The 22,316-nt window shown below is 39.2% G+C and overlaps 1 protein-coding gene across 1 annotated transcript; it reads right to left on the bottom strand.

Annotated features, from left to right (window-relative positions):
* Positions 1-2,134: 2,134 nt before the first annotated feature.
* On the bottom strand, positions 2,135-6,575 carry LOC139313476 (vomeronasal type-2 receptor 26-like). Its single transcript, XM_070939082.1, has 4 exons — positions 5,922-6,575; positions 4,516-4,734; positions 3,984-4,113; positions 2,135-3,039 (listed from the first exon to the last, which is right to left on the bottom strand). Exons 1-4 carry the CDS (start codon positions 6,573-6,575, stop codon positions 2,135-2,137), a joined length of 1,908 nt encoding a protein of 635 aa, XP_070795183.1.
* Between the last annotated feature and the right edge of the window lie 15,741 nt (positions 6,576-22,316).

Raw genomic sequence — 22,316 nt, 5'->3', positions numbered from 1 at the left:
TGCAGGGAGCCCTTGAAATCTCAGCAGAGCTTTAGCAGAAGAGAGATAGTCTGTGCCACCTGAATGGCCCCCAAGGCAAATTTATATTCAAACGTGCTTCCTCTTACCTGTGTATGGTCTATGGCCAAAGAGTTTACTAAGGCTATCTGAATCTCACCAAACCTTGAAGTTGGCTCTTTGCAACACAAAGCAAAGTGACATGTCCTGCCCCCAATGGGAGAACTCCGAGTATATAATTTAAAGCAGGTTTTATCGTGGAAGATTTTCATGGGTAGAAATCCATTGGGGATACATTAGAAATTACTGTTCTTCTGATAATTGCAAAGAAAAACAATTTTCCTATGTACTGAGCAATACACCAGATAAAGAAAGATGATTTTGGAACTCTTGTTGTTAATCCACAGATCAGGTGCAGTTGAATATTGAAATTGGATATTTGAGTTATGTGAAACTGAGCATGGAGTTTGGCCTCTTCCATATTTTTTTTGGATAGTATAACTCTTCATGGGGCATGCTGGCACTTGACAATCTTCTCCCATAGAACTTAAAAAAGAGAAACTTTCTCACAGGGAGGAAAATTAACCAATGGAACATCTTGCCTTCAGACGTTGTGGGTGCTTCATCACTGGAGGTTTTGAAGAAGAGACTGGACAGTCATGTGTCTGAAATTGTGTAGGATCTCATGCTTGAGTGGGGGGGGGGGGCTGGACTAGAAGACCTTCAAGGTCCCTTCCACCTCTATTCTGATTTTGATCATCAGCCTTTTTCCCTCTGTTGAATCATTTCTATGTTTCTACCCCTATTTGCAGACCTTATCACTATTCCCTTCATTTTCCCATCTGTTATGAAGACTGAATTGGTCCAGGCAGTCACTGGGACACAGAGATTGTGCAGCTGTCTGACAAGGGCTTCCTTAAAGCTGTTCATTCCATTTTTTTTGCTTCTTGTTCATTCCATTTCCCCATAAATCACAACCATCTTGGTGTTGTGTATATTACCCCCCAAATACTTACCCATAGTGAGGATGTATATCAAAACATTTGAGTTTTCAGAGACCATACTGTCCACTGTATATAAGAGTAAACAGGCACAAATAACCAGCCATTAAGCATGTCCTGTATTCTTACCTGTAAGTTCATTAAATAAGCAAGAGAACATCACACAACCATATCTTTCTTACTACTCACAATATATTGCATTTAACTTCACCCTTCCTTCCCTCCCTCCCTCCTTCCTTCCTTCTTTCCTTCCTTCCTTCCTTCCTTCCTTCCTTCCTTCCTTCCTTCCTCCCTCCTTCCCTCCCTCCCTCCCTCCCCCCTCCCTCCTCCCTCCTCCCTCCTTCCTTCTTTCTTTCCTTCCTTCCTTCCTTCCTTCCTTCCTTCCTTCCTTCCTTCCTTCCTTCCTTCCTCCCATCCATCCACCCACACACCCACCCACCTTCCTTCTTCGTAATATTTGGAAAAAATATTAAGAAGAGAGCAAGAGCAGGAAAATATCCATCGATATCAATTTCACATGAGCTTATTTATTAATAAAGTATGTTTCTCAATTAACATAATAGAGAATAAAACAATATGGTTCATTTCAATGGTAGAATTAAAAAAAAATCTCTAATAGTCAATTGAAAGAAAATTTCAGTAGGAAATTCAGCAAAAGAATCAGTGGAAAGGAACAAGGTTAAAAACACTGACAGTGAAACAAACCCAACATATTATTAAATATGCTTTTGATTAAAATTAATTAAATGGGAAACTATCATTTTGGAAATTAATATCCAAATACATAACATCAATGTTTATTATCAAGTTGATCTTTGTGACAACTAGCATTACTGAAAAAAGTGGGTGAATGTTGCAGATTAACAGACAATCTGAGATTACTCACATCACTTGATTTCCAATTGTTTAAGGGGCAAGCCCGTCTCTGATTTCCACTTTTAAAAGAAATGAGATGAATTTGAAAAATGTCCAAAATCAAAATGAAACCTCATAATCCCTGCATAAATGAGGGTGGAATGAGGCATTTTAATGGATTTTATGCTGTGATTTTTAATGTTGCAATCCAGCTGGAGTCACCTGTGTGTAAATTGGATGTCAATATAAATGTGTTTCATATTTATAATCAGGGATTATAATCAGAGATCCTTGTGCCTCATTATATTCTCTCTACAATTGAGATTGGGTTTAAATAGGATAATGTAGCATTTGGGGAAAAAGATGCAAGCCAAAAGACCAGACCCAGAGGCCAAGATGGAGAAGATCTCCACGGCCACCATGGACTTCCCTTTGGTGCTCAGGTAGGTGGGGAGGAAGCTGATCCAAACACTGCAAAAGACCAGCATGCTGAAAGTAATGAACTTGGCTTCATTAAAACTATCAGGCAATTTCCTAGCCAAAAAGGCCACCGTGAAACTGATGAGGGCCAGAACACCCAGGTACGAGACGACAGCGTAAAACATGAAAGCTGAGCCTTCATTACATTCCAAGATGGCCTCTCCTACTAAAGAGTGGAAGTCAAAGTTGGGAAATGGAGGAGAGGTTGCCAGCCAGGTGGCACAAAGAAGTGCTTGGACCAGGGGACAGGCTAAGACAATGGAGTTCGTCAGAGGTTTTCCTAAGAGTTTCCTTGTCTTGTTCCCTGGCTTGGTGGCCATGAAGGCCAGAACCACCATGACAGTTTTTGCCAAGACGGAGGAAACTGCAAGGGAAAAGAGAATGGCAAAGGCAGTTTGTCGGAAGAGACAGGTGAGCTTCATGGGCCGACCAATGAAGAGGAAGGAGCAGAGGAAGCAGAGCAGGAGGGAGACCAGGAGGATGTAGGTGAGATCTCTGTTGTTGGCCTTGACAATTGGTGTGTTGTGATTTTTATGGAAAATCACTAGAACTGCCAATGTGATCACAGAGAGAGAAAGAGTGAGAGAAACTAAAATGTATCCCAGGGTGTCTTGATAGGCAAGGAACTGGATCTTCTTGGCAATGCAGTGGTCCTTGTCCTTGTTGGGATATTGGTTTTCCGGGCAGGGGTCACAATGAGCTGCATCTGAAATCGAAAGTCAGTGTGAATTTCTTGGTGAATCAACAAGGGCAAATCATCCATCAATACTGACAATGCTTGGAATAGCCAGAAAAATGGATCTGTTCTCTGGCTCAACATCTCTTTTTTATACTTCAAATCCACTCATTCAAACTTTTTTTTGTTTACATGAAAGGTTTAGCAGATATAGGTAGACAGATCTGCTCTGTCTCTGACAGGTCTACAAATCACCTGGGACATCGAGTGTTCTGATAGAAGAGGCAGGTCCTATTAAAGCTTGAATCTCACTCTCCATTCTTTCACAAAAAGATTTTCCTGATGGGATGTAACAGTAGCAATGGAAAGCCTAGTAGGGAACTCATGAATTGTGCTCCAAAATCAACTGAAGCTGACCTAACCAAAGCCATCTTGACAGCTTCAATGTTTCACACTGGAGCTGAGGGATAGGGAGGCAGGATTTTAGATAGCTGGGATTTTGATAGCCAAAACAAAATACTTTCTCTTGGGAACCAAGGACATTCTCACAGAATGTGTTCAGAGGAAGGTGGAGTGATGTCACCAGGCAACTAGACAGCACTGTGATTGGACCATGTGACTGATTGTTTTGAGAAAATGACAAACTTTTACTTTTAATTAGGTGAAAACCACGGGAATCTTCAGTGTCAGTTTTCACCAGATCTGTTCCAATATGATATATCCAATAAAGCTATTCTTTGAGGAATCTACCTGCCTTGGAGTTTTGATTGATATGTGTGTATTACTTGGAACCCTGACACCAACCTGTATTAAATTTATATTAAGTTTAGATTCATGAATTGAGAGGGTCTGCTGAAAAGAAATATGAATATATTGAAGCATATAAATCCTACCAAGCTGATGCCAAAATTAACACTTTTCCATTAAATGGTTTCCTTGATCCTGGAAGATTAATCAACATTTGAATGTGCTACCTGTCTGGTTAGAAATGGTCCCTTCTGGACAAGGGTCACATTGGTAGCAGCAAACTGGCTCTCCCTCTGGAACTCTTCTCCTCTCTCCTGGCTGGCACCTCTTCATGCCACACCTGGCAAAGGGCACCTTCTAAAAGAGAAAAGAGAGATATTGCAGTTGGCTCAGCAAAGATTATTCTTCATTTATTCATTTGTATATTGCTCTTTCCATCTTTACAACGTCGTCAAAAGAAATGGTTTACCAGAAATCAGGATAAACTCCAGAGGGAGTCAGGCCAATGCAATCCTGACCCACTAATGGATGCTGGAGATTGGAACTGGGACCGCAAAATGTAAAGGAAGGCTTGTGACATGGAGCTACAGCTTTTCTAAAAGAAAGAATTATACGTCAAATCTCAAATGTGTTCAACTCAAAAGGATGTTTTTTCATCAAATCCCTGAATTTAACGGGTTTCCCAGTGAAAAGGGAGTTATGCATCTCCTGGAGTGAATGAATCCTTTGCTGAATTTACAACTTTTCCTTCCAGCTCACCTTTGTGACCCAGATGATTTCATCAGAGTTAATGGTGAAATCTTGTCCTTGGGAAGCTGTGGAATCTATTTGCCCAACTTTCATGGGGACAAAAGATTGATTGGGGAGGAAAAGCCAGTTGACAAGATCATAATGAGTAGACACCAATCCACTTTCTGAGAAGGAGACTTCCTCTCCAGCACTGTTGTTGAACTTGATGTTCCTCAGATAGGGGAGAATCTGGAAAAGAAAAGACACCTGGACTAATTGGCTGAACACCACACATAGGACATCCTGGTTTCCATCATAAAGTGATGGCCATCAGCCTAGGAGATGTGTCTAATCTGAGAAGCTAAATGAATTCCCTTGATGGAGATCTAAGTAATCAGAAGTAACATCAAATATTCAACTTCAATGACAACACATTTTCTTTATCATTGGACATTAGTATCATGGCTTCTTCAATTCCAGTCTTACAAGAATGACAACTACATACAAACATTTTTATGCCATATTCTCAATTACATTGTGTAGTTTTGTTCTGTGATACTTGGCAAGCTACATTTTCAGTTTTATTTGGGCCCATAGTTTTGTAAATGATAAATGCAAGCTAGACTTTCTCTAGAAATAGAGAATGTCTCGCTTGTAAAGAAGTAGATCTGACCAAGTGGGGGCCATGGAGAAGGTTTGTCCTGCCCTGGTTTATCACTTCACCGTCTAGAGAGGAATAATTTAGCCTTTGATGTTGAAAAGTCTGATGAATTTCAGATCAGGAACCCAGTAGGACCAAGCTGAGTTCTTCTGCATATGCTGAAGTTGACAGAGACTTAACTCAACGAACAAGGCAGTACAAGAAACGGTATACTAAAAAAATGGAGTGGACTCACAAATAATTCTAAGACACAATAACCAACGCTAATATGAACTGCGTGTCTTTTTACAGATGGGATTCAGGCTACCTACTGAGAGAAAAGGAGGAGGTTCTACCATGCTGACGAGGACTTCAACTGACCTGTCGAAGCATCTTCCACAAATGCAGTCAGATTTGGACCATATTGGGTTCTTCTGCATATGCTGAGCTTGACAGAAGCTTAACACAACAAACAAAGCAGTACAAGAAATGGCACACTCTCAGGCAACCACTGATGTCCTTCCAGGAACTTCTAGGAAGCTCTTTGCTCTTATGAACAATCAGTTTGGTTTAATTCTCTTTTTCCACCATTTATCCCTTTTCAACAAAAACCTCTTACCAGTACTTAATTTAAATGACAGTTTTCCATAATTGCTATCTTAATATCTTCTTAGGTACATTTTACATACAGATATTTAATCAGTAAATCAAGAAATGCATAGAGGTAGTTTTCTACCTAGACAACTACTTACCATTTATCTGATCTGTGGATCAAATAAAAAGTCACTGGGATTACCTGCCATGATTGAATATTTGAGATCCTCTTTCCAAGCCTCATCATGGTTGGTCGTCCTCCAGATCCATGCATTGCATGTAATGCGTGTGCCACAGCATAAATGGCATTGTAGATGTTGTAACTTTCACCTTCCATGCTTGTTTCAAAAACGTAAGAAGGTAAACTTTGTAAATTCTCCCCTCCTGTACATTGTTTTTTCCCCTTTGGAAAGATCCTGCCTGGATTGTCCATCATGCAGCCAAACAACCTTTCCCAACATGGAGGGAGAAAGACGTCTCCTTGTGGGTTCAAGGGGTCTAAAGACAGGAGGAAATGACTGAATTCTGAGACATCCCCAGTGTGGGGCCTTAAATGCAAAGCCCCATGGAAGGGCTTTACTGCTTTCGATATGTCTTGAATACTGACCACACTAAGTTTCCAATGAGAAGTTAAGATCCAAACTTTCCGAAATGATGTCTTTCTCAAATGTTCATAGATACTCATTGTCACCTGTACATTTGTGATGCTATTGGGGTCTCCAAATAGAACAATCACTTCAGCTTTAGACCAAGTCTCTGAAATATGCAGTATTTTCAACATTGGAGTATAAAGAAAATTCGATTTCAAATTTTCAGTGAAGGCCAGGCAGATCTCCTTCTCCTGGAGCATTGGCATCAGAGATGAGATGAAACGTTCTCCTCTGTCATCTTCAGGGGCTACCAGCCCAACCCAGTTCCATTGGAAATACAGGAGCAGCTGGACTAAACCCACATACTGAGCAAATTCACTGGGATTAATCCAGAAGAAGGAAGGATAAACTCTTCTCTCTCCTGGAGTGAACTCAAAGCCAACACCTAGCTGGAGAAAGTGAGTTTCTTGATAGAGTAAATTTTAAGGGTCACCATTATGTAGATTGTTGCCCCATCTGGCTCGCTTTGAGTGACAAGCTTAATTTTCTGGCCTTGTTAGGAAGAAGGGTTGTATATTAGGAAGAAGAGGTTATGTATTTTGCCTGGTGATGATGTGTCAAAAGCCAAGGGAATGTCAAATTAACACAGAGAATATACTAACTACACTACTTTTATGAAGAATAGATTAGGAAGGAATTCCTCTTGGCAAATTCCACATTTCAATATAGCTCATTATCTATCACTTTTGAGTTCTATAAAAACACACAAAATATAAATATAGGTCCCCGCAAACCCCTTTTCCACCTTTAGCTGCACTGTGTGTTATTTGTCTATCCCATATTCTATCCAATGAGGCCCTCTTACCTGTGGGACCTTGAAGGTGCTGAAGATGGAGGCCATCTGCCTTGAGGATCTGGGGTTGAGATCTCCGATGACAGAGAGCAGAGGATGCTGCCTGTCACATTTGTAACCTGGAACTATATGGCCTCTTGTGGAGAGAAGGGAGAGGTTGATTATGGAAATCTCCACCTCAGACTGAAAATTGCTATAGATATGGAAGCCAATGGTGATGTTGGGGAGGAGAACCAGATCCTTGTTGACCTCTGTGACTGCAAATACCAACGCTATGAACTGCTGGTAGTTCTTGGGTTTGACTCTATAGTGAAAAAATCATCAGGGAAATTTTAAGGAAAGCTTGTGTGTGCTGGTGTCATGTTTAAAAACGTCCTTTGTAGGAGGAATTCCCAAATTCCTTTGGGTTGTGTTGGCTTTCTAGGCAGCTGCAGCATACGGCTGGCTCATAATTAAGTGATTGTCCACTAGGACCCCAAGATCCCTCTCACAGTTACTTCTATTGAGCAATGTACCACATATAAGGTACCTGTGCATTTTGTTTTTCTTCCCTAAATGTAGAACCTTACTTTTTTCACTGTTGAATTTCATTTTGTTAGATAGCACCCAATGTTCAAGTCTGTCAAGATCCTTCTGTATCTTGAGTCTATCTTCTGGAGTATTGGCTATTCCTGCCAGCTTGGTGCCATCTGCAAATTTGATGAGTTCCCCATCTATCCCCTCGTCCAAGTCATTGATGAAGATATTGAAGAGAACTGGAAAGACTGAGAATTCTAGCCTATTTTATGAGTTCTTCATTGAGAAAAGCACAAACATCTGAACTACGCTAGGGCATTGCAAACATCACAAGAACAAGTATTTCTGAAAAGAGTCCTTGAACAAACCAAATAATTATTTACCTGTTTCCCCTTTAGGTGAAACTTACAAAATATTCTCCCGAAATGAAGATGGGTCTTTTTTAAAGGATTGGAAGTTGAATGTATGTACAGTTCCCAGGGGAAAATTCCCACCAATAATGAAATCACCAGGCCTGTAAAAGTCTCTTGTAGTGCGTAAAGTGTTTGTCAACACACACCTAGTTTGCATCTTCTTAGCAGAAGTTGGAGGCAGGAGCCAGAAGAGCAGCAGCAGGAGGAGGAGAGGCAGCCCAGCCATTCTTCTCACCTTCCCCTCTAGATCTGAAATCAAAAGGGTGTTTTGTGTGTGCAGAGGTTGAATTGCAGGGAGCCCTTGAAATCTCAGCAGAGCTTTAGCACAAGAGAGATAGTCTGTGCTACTTGGATGGCCCCCAAAGCAAATTTATATCAACTGTGCTTCCTCTTACCTGTAAATGGTCTGTGAGCAAAGAGGATACTAAGGACAGACAAGTCTCACCAAACCCTGAAGTTGCCTCTTCACAACACAAAGCAAGGTGACATGTCCTGCTCCCACCAGGAGAACTCCAAGTATCTAATTTAAAGCAGGTTTTATGTCGGAAGATCTTAATGGGTAGAAATCCATAGGGGATACATTAGAAATTACCATTCTCCTGATAATTACAAGGAAAAACAATTTTCCTATGTACTGAGCAATACACCAGACAAAGAAAAATGATTTTGGGACTCTTGTTGTTAATCCACAGATCAGATGCAGTTGAGAGTCAAGGTGAAGTTGGGTATTTGAGTTATGTGAAACTGAGCATGAAGTTTGGCCTCTTCCATAGTTTGTTTGGCTAGTATAAGTCTTCATGGGGCATGGTGGCCCTTGACAATCAGTTGTACGCTAGTAAGTCTGGGCAATCATACCAACACTTGGATGGAGTAAGTGGTTTATAAATGCCAACATGGCAGGGGATGAAATTAAACACTAACTTCTCCCATAGAACTTAAAAAAGAGAAACTTCCTCACAGGGAGGACAATTAACCAATGGAAAAGCTTTTCTTCAGATGTTCTGGGTGCTTCATCTCTGGAGGTTTTTAAGAAGAGACTGGAGAGTCATGTGTCTGAAATGGTGTAGGATCTCATGCTTGAGTGGGGGGAGGGGGCTGGACTAGAAGACCTTCAAGGTCCCTTCCACCTCTATTCTGATTTTGATCATCAGCCTTTTTCCCTCTGTTGAATCATTTCTATCTTTCTGCACCTATTTGCAGACCTTATCATTATTCCCTTCATTTTCCCATCTCTTATGAAGACTGAATTGGTCCAGGCAGTCACTGGGACACACAGATTGTGCAGCTGTCTGACAAGGGCTTCCTTAAAGCTGTTCATTCCATTTCTTGCTTCTTGTTCATTCCATTTCCCCATAAATCATAACCATCTTGGTGTTGTGTATATTACCCCCCAAATACTTACCCATAGTGAGGATGTATATCAAATCTATGAACGTTTATTGCAAATCATTTGAGTTCTCAGAGACCATAGTGTCCACTGTATATAAGAGTAAACAGACATTTGCAGGCACAAATAACCAGCCATTAAGCATGTACTGTATTCTTACCTGTAAGTTCATTGAATAAGCAAGAGACTATCAGACAACCATATCTTTCTTACTACTCACAATACATTGCATTTAACTTCACCCTTCCCTCCCTCCCTCCCTCCCTCCCTCCCTCCCTCCCTTCCTTCCTTCCTTCCTTCCTTCCTCCTTCTCTCCCTCCCTCCCTCCCTCCTTCGTTCATTCCTCCCTTCCTTCCTTCCTTCCTTCCTTCCATCCATCCATCCACCTCCCTTCTTCGTAATATTTGGAAGAAATATTAAGAGAGCAGGAGCAGGAAAATATCCATGAATATCAATTTCACATGATCTTATTTATTAATAAACTATGTTTCTCAATTAAGATAATAGAGAATAAAACAATATGGTTCATTTCAATGCTAGAATTAAAAAAAATCTCTAATAGTCAATTGAAAGAAAAAATTCAGTAGGAAATTCAGCAAAGGAATCAGTGGAAGGGAACAAGGTTAAAAACAGTGAGAGTGAAACAAACCCAACAAATTATTTAATATGCTTTTTATTGAAATTAATAAATATCAATGTTTATTATCAAGTTGATCTTTGGGACAACTAGCATTAATGAAAAAAGGGGGTGATTGTTGCGGATTAACAGACATTCTGAGATTACTCACATCACTTGATTTCCAGTTGTTTAAGGGACAAGCCCGCCTCTGATTTCCACTTTTAAAAGAAATGAGATGAATTTGAAAAATGTCCAAAATCAAAATGAAACCTCATAATCCCTGCATAAATGAGGGTGGAATGAGGCATTTTAATGGATTTTATGTTGTGATTTTTAATGTTGTAATCCAGCTGGAGTCACCTGTGTGTAAATGGGATGTCAATATAAATGTGTTTCATATTTATAATCAGGGATTATAATCAGAGATCCTTGTGCCTCATTATATTCTCTCTACAATTGAGATTGGGTTTAAATAGGATAATGTAGCATTTGGGGAAAAAGATACAAGCCAAAAGACCAGCCCCAGAGGCCAAGATGGAGAAGATCTCCACAGCCACCATGGACTTCCCTTTGGTGCTCAGGTAGGTGGGGAGGAAGCTGATCCACACACTGCAAAAGACCAGCATACTAAAAGTAATGAACTTGGCTTCATTAAAGCTGTCAGGCAATTTCCTAGCCAGAAAGGCCACAGAGAAACTCACAAGGGCCAGGAAACCCAGATAGATGAGAACAACATAAAACATGAAAGCTGAACCTTCATTACATTCCAAGATGGCCTCTCCTACTAAAGAGTGGAAGTCAAAGTTGGGAAATGGAGGAGAGGTTGCCAGCCAGGTGGCACAAAGAACTGCTTGTATCAGGGGACAGGCTAAGCCAATGGAGTTTGTCAATGGTTTTCCTAAGAATTTTCTTGCCCTGTTCCCTGGCTTGGTGGCCATGAAGGCCAGAACCACCATGACAGTTTTTGCCAAGACAGAGGAAACTGCAAGGGAAAAGAGAATGGCAAAGGCAGTTTGTCGGAAGAGACAGGTGAGGTTCGTGGGCCGACCAATAAAGAGGAAGGAGCAGAGGAAGCAGAGCAGGAGGGAGACCAGGAGGATGTAGGTGAGATCTCTGTTGTTGGCCTTGACAATTGGTGTGTTGTGATTTATACGGAAAATCACCAGAACTGCCAATGTGATCACAGAAAGAGAAAGAGCGAGAAAAACTAAAATGTATCCCAGGCTGTCTTGATAGGAAAGGAAATGGATCTTTTTGTCAATGCAGTGGTCCTTGTCCTTGTTTGGATATTGGTTTTCTGGGCAGGGGTCACAGCGAGTTGCATCTGAAATTAAAAGTCAGTGTCAACTTCATAGTGAATCAACAAGGACAAATCATCCATCCATATTGACAATGCTGGGAATGTCAGCTTTGGAAGCCATATTACCCCGGAAACTTCCATGCTGCCACATTCTCATGTGTAGGAAAGTAGGGGGCGGTAGTAGAGGGGTTGCCTGTAGAGATAATAGCATTCTTCCTGTCGGTCAAGGTCAGGGCAGTCCTGCATCTGGAGAAGGGGTGGTCCAAGTGATGTTTCGAGATGGGACGGCGGTAGATTGGAGCATGTGATCAACTGAGGATTAAGGGGATGGTTTTGGGAGTTTTGATTTACTGAGGGAAAACCCGGACCTTTTAGATTCAGGTTTTCCCAGATGTGCCAGTTTACCTATTCTAGTAAATAGAACTTTGAAAATGCTTTCAAAGCAGATGTATCTGCTCTGTTTCTGACAGGCCTATGAATTTCCTGTGATATCAAGTGTTCTGATCGAAGAAGTAGGTTCTTAATAAAAACTAAACCTTCTAATTAAAGATAAAGAATCTCACTCCACATTCTTCCACAAAAAGATTGGGGTCTTGTTTTCCTGATGGGATGTAAAAGTAGGAGTAGAAAGACTTGTAGGGAACCCATGAATTGTGCTCCAAAACCAACTGTCAACCCTGAAGCTGAGCTGACCGAAGCCATTTTTGACAGCTTCGGTGTTGTCACACTGGAGTTGAGGGATAAGGAGCGGGGATTTTAGATAGCTGGGATTTTGTAGCCAAAACAAAATACTTCTCAACAGGCAATCAGGCAGCAACATGATTGGACCATGTGACTGGATTGCTTTGAGAAAATGATAAACTTTTACTTTTAATTACATGTAAACTGTAGGAACAATCAGAGTCGGTTTTCACCAGATCTGTGCTAATATGGTATATCCAATAAAGCTATACTTTGAGGAATCTACCAGCTTTGGAGTTTTGCTTCGTATGGGTGTATTACTTGGAACCCTGTCACCAACCTGTATTAAATTTATGAGGAGCAAGAAAAGTGGTTTACGGAGTAGTACAATTTAGAGTCATGAATTGAGAGGGTCTGCTGAAAAGTATGAATATACTGAAGCATGTAAATCCTTCCAAAATTAATATTTTCCCCTGGTTTTCTTGATCTTGGAAGAGCTACATTTAAAGTGAGTCTACCTGTCTGATTAGAAATGGTTCCTTCTGGACAAGGGTCACATTGGTAGCAGCAAACCGGCTTTCCTTCTGGAACGCTTCCTTTCTCTCCTGCATGGCATCTCTTCATGCCACACCTGGCAAAGGGCTCCTTCTAAAAAAGAGAAGAGAGATACTGTAGGTGGCCCCAGCAGTGAAGAGGCTTCATTTATTCATTTGTACATTGCTCTTTCCATCTTTAGAACGTCTTCAAAGGAAATGGTTTACCAGAAACCAGGATAAACCAATGCAATCCTGACCCACCAATGGACTCTGGAGATTGGAAATGGGACCTCAAAATGCAAAGGAAGGTTTGTGACATGGAGCTAAACTTTTTCTAAAAGAAAGAATCGTGAGGATCCAACTGAATGGAAACGGTCCATGGAAATCATTCTTGCCTGCTTTAATGGTGTCCAGGGTTTCGAGCAGGAATTCTTCCCAATCTTACCCCATCCTGGACTTTTCAGAAGCCGAATCTCAAATGTGTTCAACTCAAAAGCATGTTTTTTCATCAAATTCCTGTATTTAACATTTTCCCGGTTTAAAGGGAGTTATGCATCCCCTGGAGTGAATGAATCCCTTGCTGAATTAACAACGTTTCCTTCCAGCTCACCTTTGTCGCCCAGATGATTTCATCGGAGTTAATGGTGAAATCTTGTCCTTGGGAAGCCGTGGAATCTATTTGCCCAACTTTCATGGAGACAAAAGATTGATTGGGGAGGAAAAGCCAGTTAAGAAGATCATAACGAGTAGAAACCAATCCACTTTCTGAGAAGGAGACTTCCTCTCCAGCATTGTTGTTGAACTTGATGTTCCTCAGATAGGGGAGAATCTGGAAAAAAAAAAGACACCTGGACTAATTGGCTGAACTCCACACATAGGACATCCTAGTTTCCTTCATAAGGTGATGGCCATCAGCCTAGGAGATGGGTCTATATCTGAGAAGCTAAATGAGTTCCCTAGATGGAGATCTAAGCAATCAGAAATAACCTCAAATATTCAACTTCATCCCCACATTTTCTTTATCGTTGGATATTTGTATCATGGCTTCTTCAATTCCAGTCTTACAAGAATGATTAGCTACATACAAACATTTTAATGCCATATTCCAAATTACGTTGTGTACTTTTGTTTTGTGATACTTGGTAAGATACATTTTTAATTTTATTTGAGTCCATGAGAAATGCATTTTAAGAATGATTAAATAATTAAATAGACAGGTCCTTGGAGCTATCCGAGCATGGTTGTTTTCTGCAGATATTTCATCATCTAAACTAGGTAACATTGATAGTGATATCACTCCTTTCTAGCACTGATGATGCTACCTAGTTGGGTCATGAAATGTCTGCAAGAAAACAATAAAATTCAAAGAGCACCAAGACTCTTCATTTCAACCCTGAGCTAGAATATTCTCCTTTATTGGTAAATACTCTCTATCATAACTTTGCAAGCTAGACTTTCTCTAGCTAACAGAGACTTAAGACAACAAACAAGGCAGTACAAGAAACGGCATACTAAAAAAATGGAGTGGACTCACAAATAATTCTAAGCCACAATAACCAACATTAATATGAACTGAGTGTCTTTTTACAGATTGGATTCAGGCTACCTACTGAGAAAAAACTAGAAGGTTCTACAATGCTGACTAGGTTTGAACAATTGGTTTGGTTTAATTCTCTTTTTCCACTATCTATCCGTTTTCAACAAAAACCTCTTACTGGTACTTGATTCAAATGACAGTTTTCAATAATTGCTATCTTAATCTCTTCCTAGATACATTTTACATACAGATGTTTAATCAGTAAATCAAGAAATGCATAGAGGTAGTTTTCTACCTAGAGAACTACCTATCATTTTTCTGATCTGTGGATCAGATAAAGAGTCACTGAGATTACCTGCCATGATTGAATATTTGAGATCCTCTTTCCAAGCCTCATCATGGTTGGTCGTCCTCCATATCCATGCATTGCATGTAATGCATGTGCCACAGCATAAATCACATTGTAGATGTTGTAACTTTCACCTTCCATGCTTGTTTCAAAAATGTAAGAAGGTAAATTTTGTAAATTCTCCCTTCCTGTACATTGTTTCTCCCCCTTTGGAAAGATCCTGCCTGGATTGTCCATCATGCAGCCAAACAACCTTTCCCAACATGGAGGGAGAAAGACGTCTCCTTGTGGGTTCAAGGGGTCTAAAGACAGGAGGAAATGACTGAATTCTGAGACATCCCCAGTGTGGGGCCTAAAATGCAAAGCCCCATGGAAGGGCTTTACTAGTTTTGATACGTCTTGATTCCCCAGCACACTAAGTTTCCAATGGGAAGTTAAGATCCAAACTTTCCGAAATGATGTCTTTCTCAAATATTCATAGATACCCAGTACCACCTGTACATTTGTAATACTATTGGGGTCTCCAAATAGAACAATCACTTCAGCTTTAGACCAAGTCTCTGAAATATGCAGTATTTTCAACATTGGAGTATAAAGAAAATTTGATTTCAACTTTTCAGTGAAGGCCACGCAGATCTCCTTCTCCTGGAGCATTGGCTTCAGAGTTGAGACAAAACGTTCTCCTCTGTCATCTTCAGGGGCTACCAGCCCAACCCAGTTCCATTGGAAATACAGGAGCAGCTGCACTAAAGCCACATACTGAGCAAATTCACTGGGATTAATCCAGAAGAAGGAAGGATAAACTCTTCTGTCTCTCTGAGTGAACTCATAGCCAACACCTAGCTGGAGAAAGTGAGTTTCTTGATAGAGTAAATTTTAATGGTCACCATTATGTGGATTGTTGCCCAACCTGGCTCACTTTGAGTGACAAGTTTAATTTCCTGCCCTTGTTAGGAAGAAGGATTATATATTAGGAAGAAGGGGTTATGGATTTTGCCTGGTGATGATGTGTCAAAAGCCAAGGGAAGACTTCCGGTTTGGCACCGCAGGCATCGTGGACGGTCTCCTTAGACCGCCAGCCCCGTGACTTCGTAAAAGCCGCCCTGACAGCACTAAACAGCTGTCCGGCGGTTTAAAAAACCTCTCCATTGGGAGAAGAAGGAGAGGAGAGCTGGTGGGTGTGGGTAGAACTCTCTGTAAACCTCTGGATTAATTCCAGGGGCTCGGAGGGTGAGAGCTCCCCAGCTGATCCACTGAAGCTCTGAGTCAGGGACGACTCTGTTCTAAGCAGAGCTAGACATCTGTGTCCAACTCCGCCTGCAAAAGTGAGTTTTACTGATTGATTTTAAAAGCGGACAGAGCGGAAGCAGGAGAACAAGCATTAAAAGTAACAAAGCTTAACTCTGAATTTACAATGTTTCAAACTGAACTTTGCTGAGCAGGAGGCTGGAAGATGGCGCCTTTGTTGTATACACGAAAGTGAAAGTTAGAATCGAAAGGGCTTGTTAAGCTTGTTAAAGCTTCGTGCTTGGAGAGTGGATTAAAGCTGCTGGGACTGGAGAGCTTTGTGGACAAAAGGAAAGCTTATTTTGCCTAACAAATTACAGATTATAAATTTCTGGAGATTGATTAAAAGATATTTTGTGGCTGTGACAGGGAACAAGATCTTGGAAGAAAAGATGGCTTCTAAACAAATTAAACCAGGAGTCTCTAAGGGTGGAGGAGGTTCTCCAATAGTGTCAGTGGTGACACAGAAAGCACAGCTTCCGGTAGAAGAAGTTAATGATGCTAACTTGAATTTGGAACACCAAGTAGGAAACATTATGACAAAAACAGAGAAGGTGGATGATGAACTGGTTATGCTACAATATAGATCTATGGAGTTTGCTCTAAGACTGAGAGGGTTGAAAGAAAATAGCAAGGAAAATCTAAAGGATATTTGTGCTGAAGCTATGGCTGAGATAATTAAAGAAAGAGCAGAAGATGTGGCAATTCGAATTGACAAAATTTACAGGATTAATTCATGGTTGGCAAAACAAAGGCAGTTACCAAGAGATGTGGTGATCTATTTCACAACTAGGAGATTAAGGAATGATATTCTACAAGCTTCCTACAGGAATAAGATTCAAGTGGCTGGCCAAGAACTAGTGGTTTTGAAAGAGCTCCCTCCTAAAATGTTAAGAGCTAGAAAAAACTTTGGCTTTCTGACAAATGAATTGAGAAACCAGCAAGTACAGTACAGATGGGATATACCAAAGGGACTAATAGTGATCTATGCTGGACAAAGACATCGTTTAAATACAGTTTGGGAGGCAAAAGACTTTTATGTCAATGTATTAAAGGCTGGATACCCACCCTCACCAGGGGGTGGGAGAAAGAAAAAGGAGATGTTACAACAAGAGGAAGATGGAAAACAGATACAAACCTATGCTGAAGCTGCAGCTGGAGGGATTAGCACAGAAGAAGAGTTAGAACTTGGGGGTCCATCCCCAGTTCTTGAACCACCTAAGAAAATAGAGGAGCCAAGAGAACAACGATGGACACGAGCAACTTATAAACGTCAAGAAGAACAACTAAAAGTGCAACAATCTCAAGACTCATCTCAAGAAGTCGAAAAAACAGAAGCAGTGGGAGGGGCCAGGCTGAAGAGTAAGATGAAGGAGGATATTCAGCGTATGCTCGTAAAGCTTCGAGGGGCCAAAGATGGCAATTAAATTCTTATCCTGGAATGTTAATGGTCTAAATTCACCGCAAAAAAGAAAAAAAGTATTTCACTATTTGAAGCAATTTAAGAACGATGTCATTTGTTTGCAAGAAACACATATTAGACTGTCAGACCAAAAATATTTGATAAACTCAAGATTAGGTACACATTTTGTGGCATCAGCATCAGAGAAGAAAAATGTGTTAGTTGTATATGTAAAGAAAGGAGTACCAGCTAACTTAATTGAAGCAGATGTTTCAGGTAGATATATTGCAATTGAACTATTAACCCGGAATGGGAAGATGCTTTTAATTGGAATTTATGCTTCTAATCGACAACAAGACAAATTTTATAAATTTTTACATACTAAAATAATACAATGGGATTATAAATCTCTCATATTAATGGGTGATTGGAATGGAGTAATAGATACACAGAAAGATAAAAAAAGTTTATCAAAGATTTCAACACGTGCTAAATTACCCAAACCTTTTTTTGATATGATGGAAGATATGGAACTGAGAGATATTTGGAGAGAACGGAACGTTGAGGAAAGAGATTTTACTTTTTTTTCTAATAGACATCAATCCTTTTCTAGGATTGATTTTATACTAACCACAAATGATTTTTTTTCCAGGGTAAAGAAAACGAAGATATGTCCAAGAATTTTAACTGATCATAGTCCGGTTTGGGTGGAAATGGAACAGGAGAAGGGAGAAAGGAGGTCTTGGAGGTTAAATGAAAATTTATTTAGATATGAAGAAAATGTGAATGAACTTAAAAAACAAATGAAAGAATTTTTTGCTATTAATATGCATAAGGGTACCTCTATGGAAATGGTATGGGATGCAAGTAAGGCCTATATGAGGGGAACTTTAATACATATGAATAATAAACATAGATTAAAACAACGAAAGAAGTGGAAAGAGATTGAGGAGGAAATAAAAAAGAAAGAACACTTACTTATAATTAATCCAGGAGATAAGAAAGTAAAAGAAACAATAAACATATTAAGACAACAATTTAATATGTTAATGGCTGATCAAGTAGCAACTAGTTTACAATATGCTAAACACAACACATTTTGCAATGCTAACAAACCAGGTAGATGGTTGGCCTTTGTATTGAGGAAAAAACAGAAATCACGAGTTATTGGTAAGATAGAATTTAGAGGCAAGGAAGTTTATCAACAGAATTTGATTAAAAAAGCTTTTTTAGAATTTTTTACAAAACTATATGCTAGTGATATAATTCAAGGCATAGATATAGATAGGTATTTGAAGGAGGAGAATATCCCTGAACTAACGCCAGAACAGAGGGAAGGACTGAATCAACCAATATTCTAATGTGATGACTTATCAAGCTACAGACCAGCATGGAAACCAAACAGTTGATATACAACTCATAGAAAGGAAACCAGGATGGAGATCTAAACCACAAAAAGTTAAGAAAAGAAGAAGCAGGTCCTACAAAAATAAAAACTTTTAGACCAAACAACAGTGTAATGCCAGTTACTCAAGAGACGATTGAATATTTAGAAATTTAGTTGAGGCAAAGTATTGGTTTATATTATCCTGAGGAGAGTGACAGATCTCTGTAGTGCTGTACTTTTGGGATGTGAAGATGGCCATAAATTGAGTAGATTGGAATTTTCTATTTTGGATTCTTTGACAAATGGATTACGTTTATGCTGAGCTATAAGGCAAGAGAACTATGGGATTGGGGCATGCAGAAGATCTGGCTGTTACCCCAACACGGTGGTTGGAATTAATAATCTAGATGGAAGACATTATAGACGACACTATATGGAATATAAATATAAAGTCACTCGGGTGGTTTTTTTAATATATGAAAATATTTACTATTGATGGGGGTAGATGGTAATTGAAGATACTGAACATACTGTTGGAATTAGGATGTGATGTTACCCTAACATGGGTAATGGAATTAACAATCCATCTGAGAGACATTACAGAAGATATCATATGGATTACAAACTTAAAGTCAATTGAGGATTTTATATATATATGTAAATATTTTTTTTTTTTTTTAGTGGAATGGGTAGAAGAATAAAGATATTGAAAATATTATGTATGTAGACCTGTAGGAAAGTGGGTGGAGATAGGTTAGTTTACTGATTGTTTAGTTTAGGAGAAGGGATGTTATGTTATATCAATATATGTAAAAGATTTGAATTAAGAGATATATGTATGGGGGAGGAGGAAATGGATAGATTATGAGTTGAAATTGCTAAATTAGGATTTATTATATAGTTTTACAGCTGAAAGTTGCTTTGAAATGTATAGTATAAGGGGGATATAATGATATTGTTAGAAGGATAGATTATGAGTTGAATAGATGAAATTGCTAAATTAGAATTTATTATATAATTTTACAGTTGAATGTTGTTTCTGAAATGTATAGTATAAGGGGGATATAATAATATTGTTAGAAAGAAAGGGTTAGTATATGGGGGGTGGTATAAAAGGATGGTAAAGTATTATATAATCTGTTATTAATTTGGGTTTTATTATGGAGAAGCCACAGGGGGAGGGGAGGGGAGGGGGGTTAGGGTGGAGGGATGGGGGAAAGGGGGAAAAATTTGTATTTGAAAAACTTTTTCAATTAAAAGAAAATATATAAGCTAAATTATAAGATACCTATATGGGCAAATCCTAGACATGCAATAGAGAATATAAGTATAGAACAGAAACAGGAGGTGATTACTTATAAAGAACTCCTCTTTATAGAAGGGGATAAATTACAATTGAAATCCTTAAAGGTACTGAAAGAAGAAGGGATAATTTATACTTGGTTTCAATATTTTAGGGTTGGTTTTAAAATTTTGATACTGATTTTAAATTGACAAGTTTTAAATTACGGGCCAAATTTATTAATTATTTTAAATCTATTTTTAATTTGTAATGTTATGTATAAATGTTTTTATTTTGGCTGTTCACCGCCCTGAGTCCGAAAGGAGAAGGGCGGTATAGAAGTTTGAATAATAAATAAATAAATAAATAAATAAATAAATAAATAAATAAATAAATAAATAAATAAATAAATAAATATGGTCAGCTTCAAGCTAGGTGGAGAGAGGACCAAAAAATTGGTGTTATGTAAAATGAGGAAAACTTGGTCAAACAGATTAGAGACCAGAGACAAATGCATATCAAAAGGTTGTATAACGCATTATTAGAAATAGATTCAGAAACGGAATTGGTGAAAGACTGTATGATAAAATGGGCACAAAACTTCCAGGAACCAGTGATGATGGAAACATGGGAAAAGATTTGGGTTAGAAATGTTAAATTTACTCAAGCACAAAATTTAAGAGAAAATTTTTATAAAATGTTTTATAGATGGCATTTAGATCCAAAAAAATTATCATGTATGTATCCAAACTTGCAAGCTAAATGTTGGAGATGTGACTGTGAAGATGCAACTTATTATCATATATGGTGGACTTGTAAGAAAATCAAAGCATTTTGGATAAAAATTTGGTGGGTTATGCAGAATATTTTGAAAAAAAGGTTGAAATTTACTCCGCAATTGTTTTTGTTGGGTATAACTACAGACTGCACAGCACTAGAGACTAAATTGATTCTGAATTTAATATCAGCAGCTAGGCTGTTGGTAGCGCAATTCTGGAAGAAGGACTTTTTGCCTACTATTGAAGAGTGGACACTGAAAGTAGCAAACCTGGCGGAAATGGCGAAAATTTCAGCGTACCTGAAGGACCAGACACAAGAAAGATATATATCGAAATGGAAAAGATGGATTGATTATATTCAAAATAAGTACCAGACAAGAAAATTCCAAATAGCTTATGAATGATTGTAGTCTTAGATGTATTAGGTTATCTATAATGGAGTTAAGGTTCTAGGGGGGGATTTGGTAATTAAAGATAGTTAGGATAATTTAGTTTATGATTGTTAAATTAAATACCCTGTATTTTGCTCTGGGAAGTCGGGGGAGAGGGCGGAGGGGGGAAGGAGTGTGGGGGTGTTGGGGGGGAGGGGAGGGTGGGGGGAATATTGGGGGAAAATTTTTTTGTAAAACTTTTCAATAAAAAAAAAAAGCCAAGGGAATGACAAATTAATACAGAGAATATACTATCTACAATACTTTTATGAATAGATTAGGAAGGAATTCCTCTTGGCAAATACCACATTTCAATATATCTCATTATCTAGCACTTTTGGGTTTATAAAAACTTATCTCGACACAAAAATATAAATATAGGTCCCCCAAACCCCTTTGTTTTCCACCTTTGGCTTCACTGTGTTCTTTGTTGTTTGTCTGTCTCATACTCTATCCAATGAGGCTCCCTTACCTGTGGGACCTTGAAGGTGCTGAAGATGGAGGCCATCTGCCTTGAGGATCTAGGGTTGAGATCTCCGATGACAGAGAGTAGAGGATGCTTCCTGTCACAATTGTAACCTGGAACCATTCGTCCTCTTGTGGAGAGAAGGGAGAGGCTGATTATGGAAATCTCCTTCTGAGTCTGAGAATTGCTATAGATGTGGAAGCCAAGGGTGATGTTGGGGAGGAGAACCAGACCCTTGTTGACCTCTGTGACTGCAAATACCAATGCTACGAACTGCTGGTAGTTCTTGGGTCTGACTCTATAGTGAGAAAATCATCAGGGAAATTTTAAGGAAAGCTTGTGTGGAGTAGGGCATGTCATTTTTAAAAACAACCTTTGCAGCAGGAAGTCCCAAATTCCTTTGGGTGTTTTTCATTGTTAAGGCTGTTCCTTGATTAATGGCCTTGACAGCAAGGAGAAAATCCTGTTTATCCATATCACAGATCGTTTTATACTCCTCCATCAGCCCTCCCTTCTTCACTTTGCTCCAATGAGTATAGTTCTTCCCAATTGCTTCTCCTCCACCCTCATTAATTTTCTCCCCTCTTGAAGGAGCTTCTTCAGGTCTGGAAACCACTGTTGAGCAGTAGGTGTGACAGCATACGTTTACTGAAGGCCCATTTATGAGCAATCCTGATTCCAAAATGGATGGAGTTTTTCCAACTCCTCAGCACTGTAAATGGGTTGAGTTTGCTCTTCGAATTTTGTATCAGGAGTTTCTGTCCAAATTAATACTGTAAGTC

Source organism: Pituophis catenifer, unplaced genomic scaffold, assembly GCF_029215685.1.
Source record: "Pituophis catenifer annectens isolate HBS135680 unplaced genomic scaffold, rPitCat1.0.hap2 SCAF_1, whole genome shotgun sequence".
Classification (NCBI taxonomy): domain Eukaryota; kingdom Metazoa; phylum Chordata; class Lepidosauria; order Squamata; family Colubridae; genus Pituophis; species Pituophis catenifer.
The sequence above is the reverse complement of the archived record's forward strand: the minus strand, read 5'-3'. Positions and strand labels throughout refer to the sequence as shown.

What these genes read in the sequence shown, in the direction of transcription:
- LOC139313476 (XM_070939082.1), bottom strand. Translation starts at nt 6,575, where the DNA reads ATGCCAATGCTCCAGGAGAAGGAGATCTGCCTGGCCTTCACTGAAAAT. An exon ending in CAAATATTCAATCATGGCAG is followed by an intron (nt 4,735 to 5,921) that starts GTAATCCCAGTG and finishes TTTCTTTTCCAG; the next exon opens with ATTCTCCCCTATCTGAGGAA. An exon ending in GACCATTTCTAACCAGACAG is followed by an intron (nt 3,040 to 3,983) that starts GTAGCACATTCA and finishes TTTCGATTTCAG; the next exon opens with ATGCAGCTCATTGTGACCCC.